The 10,678-nt window shown below is 44.3% G+C and overlaps 1 protein-coding gene and 1 long non-coding RNA gene across 5 annotated transcripts in view; one reads left to right on the forward strand and one right to left on the reverse strand.

Annotated features, from left to right (window-relative positions):
• RCOR3 (REST corepressor 3) overlaps positions 1 to 7,834 on the reverse strand; it is a 53,987-nt gene extending 46,153 nt beyond the window's left edge. The window contains exons 1-2 of one of the 4 annotated variants that reach the window (XM_041759470.1): positions 7,399 to 7,834; positions 6,867 to 6,923 (exon numbers count right to left, since the gene is read on the reverse strand). In XM_041759470.1, coding sequence (XP_041615404.1) covers positions 6,867 to 6,923; positions 7,399 to 7,561 — 220 coding nt within the window. In that variant the 5' untranslated portion in view covers positions 7,562 to 7,834. Of the gene's footprint in view, positions 1 to 6,866; positions 6,924 to 7,395 lie in introns of those variants that run through there. The other 3 variants (XM_041759453.1, XM_041759462.1, XM_041759475.1) reach the window with 3 other exon arrangements.
• A 139-nt stretch (positions 7,835 to 7,973) lies between these two features.
• On the forward strand, positions 7,974 to 10,678 carry LOC121497051. The gene is made up of 3 exons (XR_005989392.1): positions 7,974 to 8,458; positions 9,074 to 9,258; positions 10,215 to 10,678. It is a non-coding gene; the product is annotated as an uncharacterized LOC121497051 (long non-coding RNA).

Raw genomic sequence — 10,678 nt, forward strand, 5'->3', positions numbered from 1 at the left:
TTAGAAGTACATTATCTAAAATTAATATTCAGGGCGGCCGGGGTGGCTCAGAGGTTTAGCGCAGCCTTCAGCCCAGGGTGTGATCCTGGGGACCTGGGGACCTGGGGACGAGTCCCATGTCAGGCTTCCTGCATGGAGCCTGCTTCTGCTTCTCCCTCTGCCTGTGTCTCTGCCCATCTCTCTCTCTCTCTGTTTCTCTCTCTCTCTCTCCGTTTCCCTCATGAATAAATAAAATCTTTAAAAAAATTTAATATTCAATGAAAACAAATGTCAAGTTCTTAAAAAACTTCAAAAATAAGATATATATTAAATTTCTAATCACATAAAATACAAACACAAAAGCAAAATTGGCTGCCACTCAATGGAAATAAAATAGACAAGCTATCCAAGTTGGTCAGAAGTCTTTATCTACTGCTATTTCTAGTGAGTATTCTAAACTTCAATGCTTCAACATGGACTAATTCTTTTTCACGATGGATTATAACAATAAGATAATTTAAATCCTACTTAATAGAATGAGGAATGCAACAAAGAAAGGTTTCCATTAACTCTCAAGTCTTAAGAGCCTATCATGCTTAATATTTAAACATATTTCCTGCATCTGATTTCTGCATTACAGAAAATCTTAATTAAAATACCTTTACAAAATGTCTCTTCTTAGACAGGCATGAACTATTTTTTTGTATTTTTCCCCATGAAGAATAACAGTTAAATTTCCCAAAAAATTCTTAGGACTATAATTAAGGGACTCATCTGATAAAAACTGACACCCAAGCTGTGAGGACTAACAGCTCTTCTAATATGGGGGTGGGGGTGGGGTAACAGGGAGAGTAATCACGTCTGGTAGCAGAGAATGCCTAATTAGACATTTCACAATGTTCTTTTGCTAATCTTGAACTAAACTCCACCATTTTCAATCATGTATGTGTCAACTAGGCCCAAGAGATGACTGATGTTCACAGGAAATGAGATATTTTAATATAATGGTTAAGAGTGTAACCATTACAGAGCCAGACTCTAAGTCTGAATCCAAACTCTGCGATTTCCTAGCTTTGTCATCTTAAGGAAATTGACCTATGTGGTCTGTGCCTCAGTTTAGTTATTTAAAAACACAGATGAGGGGGTGCCTGGGTGGCTCAGTCAGTTAAGCGGCTGACTATGGATTTCAGCTCAGATCACAATCTCAGGGTCCTGGGATTGAGCTCCTCCCTCCCCCAGCCCCCCTGTCTGGCTTCCCACTCAGTGGGGAGTCTGCTTGAGGATTTTCTCTGCTCCTTTATCCCTTCCTGCTTTTTGTGCTCTAAAATAAATATTTTTTAAAAAGGGATGAGAGTACCTACTTCACAGAATCAAAAAATTATATGAATGTATGCAGAGTACCTGGCATAGAGTAAGCATTACCTAAGACATTATTTTTGCTAGTATATGCTCAGTGAAAGCAGTTATCTTTATTCTGAAAAGCTTGTCACTTTATCAAATAATAACACAAATGAATAAAACCTCATGGGTCTCTAACACAAACAGCTGATGCCTTCTTTCATCAACCCCTTGAAAATGAGACTAGATAGCTAAAATGACTTTTTGTTTTTCTAACAACTCAGATCTGACTCCTTTCCTATAAAGTAAGAGAAAGTACCTTGTATTATTAAAAACAATGTACCTCTTAGGATGCTTTGCATCCAATGAAGTCTTATCCTTTCCATTATAAAAGCTGAAGAAAAATATTTAAAGGGCAGAATCTCAATGTTTATTTTGCTTTTATGTGTAACAATATTTAACACTGTATCTCAAAACTATCTGATACACAGAAGTAACACTGAAAATCAAGCTAGCTTCACCAACAAAATAACAAGTCTCAGAAATATCCTATCTTCTGGACTGGGCTCAGTGGTTGAGCATCTGCCTTTGGCTGAGTTGGTGATCCTAGGGTCCTGGAATCGAGTCCTGCATCAGGCTCCCAACAGGGAGCATGCTTCTCCCTCTGCCTATGTCTCTGCCTCTCCCTCTGTGTCTCTCATGAATAAATAAAATCTTTTTAAAAAAATTCTATCTTCTAAATAGGTTAAAAAACAAACCAAAACCTAGATAGCAAGCTACTATCATTTTAAAAGAGTACATAGTAGCATGACAGTTCTGAAAACAAATTAAACAATTTTTAAAAGCATGAAACACTTAAAAGTTTAATCCTTTTGAAATCTTTTAGATATTCTTAACTGCAGATGGTAAAGTTCATTTATGAGACTAACTGGGGGAAAACCAACAACTAAAAAACAAAAGTATAATTTTGATAAGCTAGGATTTTACTCCAATAGCAAATTTCAAAATAAGGACAAAAATAAAAATCTATTTCTTCTTAGATTTAAGACATTTAGAATAAGGATTTTGATGGAAATCATGGGATGAATATCTTACATAAAGAATTTAAGTACTGAGTATATTAAGACACACAAAACATTTTTAAAAATTCTATTTATGAACTAGGTTCTCACATATTTAATTCACTACCTTCAAACTGGGATAAGTAAACGACTTTTCAGGGGATACATAAGCATAAGTAAGTTTTATAGAAATCAATTTTCAGAACTTTAGCTTCCCTATGTGCTCTTTCCCAAGACAATCTGCCTGCAAACTCACCACATTCTAAGCAATATGCTCATTCTACTTCTGATCTTCTTTACAAATGTCCTTCTCTCACCACCACCCCCCAAAAAAGGCATCTTTCTCACCTCATCCCACATTTGACAGAGTACATTGCACAAAATTTTAAGACCTCCACAGTGCCAAACAAAGAGTGTCAGCAAGGCTCTCCTTTACTCAAGGCACCGCTATTAGAATTTCAATCAATTATACATTAATTGTAATAACTCAAACCAGAAGAGACTTAACACTTAGAACCTTATGTTCACAAGAATACATAATACAGTGATAGAGAAATTGAATAAGTGATCAATAAAGTACTTTCAAGCACAAAACTACAAAAGTCTGTGGGGGGGGGGCGGAATGCATGGAATGATTTCAAAAATAAAAAGGAAAAATGTTAACTTTCAGACTATCTGCCTATTTAGACTTTTTATAAAACAGATACTATCATATTACCCTAGTATTTGTATTTAACTGAATGCATTTAAAATAAGGATATAATGGCTATATTTCAAAATGTTAATATTTTCAATAAACTGGAGATTATATTTTTCAACTATTTAAACACAGCAACAAGTGATAGATGTCAGAAATATGCGAGAAAATATTTTTTTGAAAATTCTTTTATGGATACACAAAACATTTTGAAGACCATTGCTTTATAGACATTATTTTTCACCAAATCTTATGATACAGTTAGCATCTCCCTCTCACAAATGAGAAAACAAAGGCACGGATACATCAGGTAGTTCATCAAGGTCACTATGCCACATTAGCTAAAAGGCATATGGGAAGAGGTGAAACTCTTAATCTCCACAGGAAACTGCTCCTCCTTGATATACAGTCAGGAGGCAATAAATAAAAGTTGGGAAGCAAAAAATCTGAAAAAAAAAAAGGCACCTAAGAAAATAATCAAATCCAGTTAGTAAATTTTTATAGAGGCGTTCTTAGCAATGATGTTAACATACACTGTTCTTAAACTTTTATTCAGTAATTCTAATTTAAATCACAATTCTTCTCACATTTTCTAAAATACTCATTTTAGTATGTCATTCTGTATTTTCTATCATCACCATCAACTCCTCCAATAAAAATATCCTACACACACACACACACACACACACACATCCTCTTTAATTTTCTTATATTTTGATCATAATAATCTTGGTATCTAAGGAATTTTTCTTCCAAATAACTTGGTTATAGGTAAATAATCTCCATGAAGGTAGACTGAATGGTTTATGAGACTAAAGAGAATGGTATGACAAAGAGAAAAGGAGAGAGAGGAACTGATTATTTCTTAATTTGTATCATTAATTAATAAATCTCATTTCATGGGGATCCCTGGGTGGCGCAGCGGTTTGGCGCCTGCCTTTGGCCCAGGGCGCGATCCTGGAGACCCGGGATCGAATCCCACATCGGGCTCCCGGCGCATGGAGCCTGCTTCTCCCTCTGCCTGTGTCTCTGCCTCTCTCTCTTTCTCTCTGTATGACTATCATAAATAAATAAAATTTAAAAAAAAATAAAAATAAAAATAAATCTCATTTCCTTTTATCTTTTCTAAGGAAAATATGTTTAATTTTTCACCAAGTTATACTGGATTAATGTGAAGTAGAAACTTCACACAACAGCACAACACTTAGAATAAAATAGACCAGTGGCACTATATTGAAAGGCATAGAGGTTCAATATCTACCTTTTAAAAGCGTGTTAACAACTGATAATCTACAAATGCTTGACAAGATTTGCTTACAATGGCCACAGAAAAGCCCTAGGCTTAAGTGATAACTGGTTTTAGTTGTGTCCTTGGGTTCAGTATTCTGCATACTATTAAGCAAAAAATTTATAGATGAATTTTTAAAATGTGACATATACCCTTAACCTGATGAAGAGTATCAATTATGAGTAAAAATATTGAAAATATGACTTTTTTTTCAGTGATTTTTTTTCCTACAAATATTCTGTTTAGGCTTAAAATAATAATTTAAAAATGATGATCAAGTAACTGGATAACCCAAATAGTGGCCATGTAAAACTACCGGAAGTGGTCTGCATTTTTAATGATTATTTTTCAAATTTTGAAATTTATTCCAGTACTTAGTCTATCATGAAATGAAAACCAAAAAACCCAAACCAAACCAAAACCAAAAAAGTGATCTAGACTAAGGCCATATATTTGTTCCAGCAAAAAGTCTGGTTTTTTAGACACAAGACCTCCTAATCAACCTGTGCATACTTGTCTATGAAATATAAACCTACCTAATGGAGCATAAAGATAAATGTTTATTAACTTAGGAAATAGCTCTGGCTATTGGATTATAATTTGTAAATCAATTTATCATTTACCAAAAAAAGCAGAGTATCCCAAATCAGAAAGGTAAAAATGTATGCAGGATCATTCCTTCTAATCAGGAAATTTAACCTTTGCTGAATAACTGCCATATGCCCAGTCATGTATTCCTGACAAGAATTCCATGAAGCATTTTTTATTTCCATTTCACAGCTAAGGAAATTAAGGATCAGGGGAGGCCGCGAACTTGGTTCAGAGCACAAAAATAAAAGAAGAGCTAGGAACTGAATTCAGTCTATCTCAAGTCAAAGTATGTCAAATGTCAAGTTAATTCCCGAAGCAGCACGATAATGTGAAGAGTGTTACTCCCCTACTAGCTACTCCAACAAAATTAGTCTCATAGATCATTTAAAATTATTTGAAGGCCACCAGCAGTACAGACACTGGATAGCTTTTGAATAAAATGTATTAACAGCTATGTCCTTTAGAAGGCAACCCACATCTAGTGAGCACCCTCACCATTGCTTTTACCTACTGAAAACAGGCTGCACGGACGATCCTTTAACACTCATTATTTTACCCTCCCCCTTGGGACAGGAGGGGCTGCCACCTAACCCCCCCCCTTTTATTTTTGCAGTGCCTTAATGGGCAGGGGATGAATGATGATATCCATCTATACCCCATAATGAAGGAAAGAAGCTATCCCTCCCCGCCAAAAAAAAAAAAAAAAAAAACAAGGAAGCCCTATCAATAACTAATACAGAATTCAAAAGTACGATACAATGTTATTACATGAGTTGGCAAGGGGCAGAAAAACTGACCAACTGTAAGGAGGAAGGAGGGGGAGAGAAGAGGAAAAAGGAAAAAGGAAAAAAGGAAAAAAAAAAAAAAAAAGAGCTCCTCCAAAGTCCGTGCAAAGCCTGAACTGGAGAAGGGTCTGGGGTGGGGAGAAGGAAGCACGCTCCACTCCGGGAGGCTCCTGCAAGGGCGCCTCCATATGCGGAACTCTCGCCCAATCCCCGTCCAGGCTGAAATCCCGTGACCGCCAGGGAGCCTGTTTGGAGAAAAGTAGACAGGGAGCCCGCAAGCTGGGTTGGCAGAGGACGCTGGAACCTGGCTGCTCGGGGAGAAAATGTCTCCTTGGCAGCTGCAGCCACTGTCCTGTGGTCGGACTTCCTAGGGCTGGCTGCAGGGCGAGGTGTGCCTCTGGCTTCTCCCCACCCCCTTCCCCCATCCCTTTCTCTCCGCGGCTCCTACACTCCGCAGAGCTGTCGCGGCCAGGGCCACACCACCTAGCTCAAAAGAAAGAGAAAAGAAAACCCCGCGGACGCGCGGGTCGGGCAGGGCAGGGCAGGGCTCGCCCTCGCCCTCGCCCTCGCCCTCGCCCTGGGCTGGGGCCGATGACAGCAGCCCCGGCATCCGCCGCCCCTGCGGAGCGCGGGCCTCGGCTCCCGGGGGTCGGTGCTGAGCGACTGACATTTGCAGGGTTCTCGTACACGCAGCCCGCACGCCCTCCTGCAGCCTCGGCCCAGCAGCCGCTCCTTCCCCAGCCTCGGACCCCCCGAATCCGCCGAGGGCCGCCTCCCTCTGCTCCTCCCCGACCTCGCCCGGGGCTCCCGGGGGCAGAAAGGCGATGCCACCGGCGGGCAAGTGGCCTCCAAAAGGAACCATGTTAACCTTGCAATGCACACATCTGCCCACACGCCCTGTGTCACAGCCCTGCCAAGCCTGACAGCCTCCCCGCCAGATGCCTGCCCATCCCAGCCCCGCATCCCCTCCCAACCGCACCCCCGGACCCCTACACCTCGGCCGCCCCTCTACCCCTTCCACCCTAAATCATTCCCAGAAAGGGGGGTGGGGGGTGGAGGGGGGGGTGAGGTGGGGAGGGGAGGTGGGTTGGAAGAGACAGGATTTTTGCTTAAGCAAATATATCTACCTGGATCAAATTCAGGGATCCGAGCTTGGTATTCAGCTCCGACTCTCATCCCAACATCTGCAAAGCAATGCCAAAAAAGAAAAAAAAAAAAAAAAAAAGAAAGAAAGAAAGAAAGAAAAAGAAAAGAGAAGAGAGAGAGAGAGAGAGAGAGAGAAAAAAAGAAAGAGTAGGGAGGGGGGGAAAAAGAAAAAGGAAGAGACACTTAATAAAATATAAAAATTGCTGGAGGGAGGAAAGAAGCGGCGGGTGGATGGGAAGATATTAACTCCGGGCACTCCGGGAGATGGCAGCGGATGGGGGCGGGGAGCAGGGGGGGCGGAGGGAGGGCGGAGGATTGGAGGAGGGCGGAGGGCGGAGGGCGGAGGGACGGGGGTCGCGGGGGTGCTGCTGCACTGCACCGGGAGTTCGAGGCTACCGCAGCGCCCGGGCTCCGAGGGGAGGGCGGGCGGGAGCGCGGCGAGGGGAGGGGGCTGGGGGAGGGGAGGAGGGAGGGGGGCAGGCGGGCTGGCGGGGAGGAGTTCGAGGCTACCACCGTGCTCGTCGTCGCTGCTGCAGCCGCTCTCGGGCTCCGAGTAGTGCAGCCCGCCGTTGGTGGACGAGGCGCCGCCGCCGCCGCCCGCCGGGCTCTTGGCGCTGCCGTTGGCCGATCGGTTCTTCCCCAGTAACTCGGGCCCTTTCTCCATCATGCCGGGCATGGTAGAAGAGGGGAGGGGGAGCGGCGAGGGGAAGCGGCAGGCGTCAGGGTGAAGGGGGAGATGGCTCACGAGTGCGGGCGGGCGGGAGAGGAGCAGGAGGAGGAGGAGGAGGAGGAGGAGACGGCGGCGGCGGCGGCGGAGGAGGAGGAGGAGGAGGAGGGTGTTAATATGGAGCCGCCATAACCGCCCCGGTCCGGCGGTAGCGCAGTCGCCTCACAACAACCCGCCCCGGCCCCGCCTCTCCCCTCCCCTCCTCCCTCCGCCCGCCCCGCGCGGTCCCGGGCGCCCCTGTCGGCCGCGCCGCGCTCTACGCCGCCGCCGGTATCACTCCGCCCCGCAGGGAGGTTCCGGCCGCCGGGCGGGGAGGGGCGCGCGGGGGGGGCGCAGGGGGGAGGGGGAGGGGCGGGGAAGCCCCGCTCGCCGGCAGCCCGGGCAACCCCGGCCGAGCTCCGACGATCGCCGCGGAGGCGCCGCCGCCGCTCCGGCCGGCTTCCTAGGGGGCGCTCGGGCGCAGGCGAGCTCGGCGGCCCGGGGACTCTTTGCCCGCTCTGGGCGGAAGGAACGCGCCCAGCGGGGGAAGGGCCGGCGCGGCCCGAGGCGCGGGGTCCGGGCGGGGGCTGCGGGTCGCGGCGGGTCGCGGCGGGTCGCGGCCGCCTCCCTGCCCCGCGGAGAGCCTGCGGCCGCCCGGCTGCTCCGTCTCGCGCTCCTGGCCGGCGTCGAGCGGGTGTGGCGGCCGTGCCCGCCGAGCAGCCGGGGCCGGAGCGGGGCGCCCGCAGGGCTCGGGGCCGCCGCGCTCTGGGTTTCTGGATCCCGGAGCTGGGCCCCGACCCCCTAGAGGCCCTGAGGCCGCCGAGGTGATTTCCAGGGCTGAGCGGTGCAGCTGTATTTTGCTAAAAGGTGGTTTGTTGTTTCATTAAAAAAAAAAAAAATGAAAAAAAATTGTAAAAAAAGACACCTTTCCCGTTTTCTCACCTTTGCTTTATTTGTATCCATCTTTTTCGCTTTGACTGTCTCATTAGGAAGTGGGTGCTGCCCGTGGTGAAATTAAACTACCACCGGGGCCTTGTCCAAGGCGGGGGGTGCTTGCTCAGTCCGCGCTGACCCGTGGTCAGGGCTTGGAGCCGAGCTGTAGGGAGGGCGGGGTCCCCGCGCAGAGGTGAGGCGCGAGCTGCAGCCTGGCAGGGTTTCCAGCCTGGCAGGCTGTGTGCTCTGTAATGCTTTGCCGAATTGCATTAGGCAGAAGGGGTAGGGAACTGCATATTTTGTTCACCAGATTTGAGGGTGTTTGCTATGTGCCAGCCTGCCTGGCATTGGGAGCTATTTATGATTTTCTTTCTTTTCTTTTCTTTTTTTTTTTTTTTTAAGTACTTCTTGTTTTGGCTCAGCAGTTAAGAATTGAGGACTTCTGGTGAAGATATAGTATGCAAGATGTATGCAAAGCAGTATTTGTGGTCCGTAGGTCAGGTACTCTCCAAACACTTAAAGATTGTCCTGTATGAATTCTATTAACAGGTCAATGCAGAATGGATCAAAGCAGAAAATAAGCCTGTCTGGCCAAAGCAAGACTCGACTGAAAGCAGTAACAAACCTAAAGCAGGAATGTCTCAATCAGGAATTGAGCCAAAAAAAAAAAAAAAAAGCCTGGGAAGTAAATATCTGGCAGGATCCCTGTTTAAAGGGGAAAGTCTTCCGAGCAGGTACAAAACCTATTTTGTTCTGACCGTGGATGTAATTTGATCTATCAGAGCTTGATATGATTCCATTAAATCATACAAGTAAAAACCTCTTACTCTTTAGCTTCTCTCAGCAAATACAGTTTTGAATATTATTTTAATTCTCCTACAGTTTTTCTACAGTGAGAAAGTGTCCTGGCCAAATGAGATGAATAGCCATTTCCTATAACAGATACATTTTTCATTGCAAATTAATACATTGATATTTTCGTTTTTATACACGAGCTCCTAATGAACGTGATTCAGCATCTCTGGCTCTGTAATGCAAAGGCCAGACCCTGAACTAAGTGAATTCACAAAAAATAAATGTTTGCTCTGAGGCCTCCTGGCCAGCATGCTTTCTAACTCCCCAACTTTGCCATACCGTCCAGCCTCTTCTACTGAAAGGAATTTCTGTGTGTAGATCAAGGATTAAAACATTGTGAAGATTTGGGGACTTCTGTAACTTATTTCTAATTATTAGTAAAACCCTTAAAGAGGATTCACACTTTTCTTTGAGTACAACAAAGAGGACAAAACAAGGGAGAATGCATTCCACTCTTGGGAGAAGAATCTCAGAGATTGGGGGACTTTTCTTTCTGTTTTGCCCCAGAAGAAAAGGAAAACACCTGGAGCTGGCCTGGCTCTGAAGAATAATCATAGGCCTTAAGATGATTTCCCAACAGTTAATAAGAACGGCATAAAAAAAGGAAAAACCTAAAAAAAATACTTAGGGATATCTATAAGGAGTTAGAGGAAGAGAATCTAGCCAAGGAAGAAGAAAGGTTTAAGAAAGTTAATAAATAATGGCCAGTGATGCAGAATCATGAGAAGGGTTTAAGAAAAGGCCTCTGGATTTGTTACTTAGAACAGTGTTTGTTTTGTTTGACTGTTTTTATACTGTATTATTATTATTATTATTTTTACTATTTCCATTGTAGTTTAAATTTGGAATAGATGATACATTACAAAATCAAAAGATAAAAGGAAATGCTTTACTATTGTACTGGACATCCCAGCAACAAAAAGACAAGGAGGGCAGCCCCGGTGGCTCAGCGGTTTAGCGCCTGCCTTCAGCCCAGGGCGTGATCCTGGAGACCCAGAATGGAGTCCCACGTCAGGCTCCCTGCATGGAGGAAAAGGGGCAAGGAAAAAATGTATAAGGATTGGAAAGAAATACACGAATCTGTTTTTTGGAGAAAGCATGATCGTCTGTATATAAATTATAATCTATAAACCTTCAGTATTCATAATGAATTTAGCAAGCTGCTGGATACAGTCAGTATGTAAAGATCAATTATATTTTGAAATACTAGCACTAAACAATTAGAAAATGAATTTTTTAAAGTGATAAATGTGAATGTGTCAAAAATTTCAAATACCTCGTATATTAGCTTTCTACAAT

Source organism: Vulpes lagopus, chromosome 1 (genome assembly GCF_018345385.1).
Source record: "Vulpes lagopus strain Blue_001 chromosome 1, ASM1834538v1, whole genome shotgun sequence".
In the NCBI taxonomy this organism is placed as follows: domain Eukaryota; kingdom Metazoa; phylum Chordata; class Mammalia; order Carnivora; family Canidae; genus Vulpes; species Vulpes lagopus.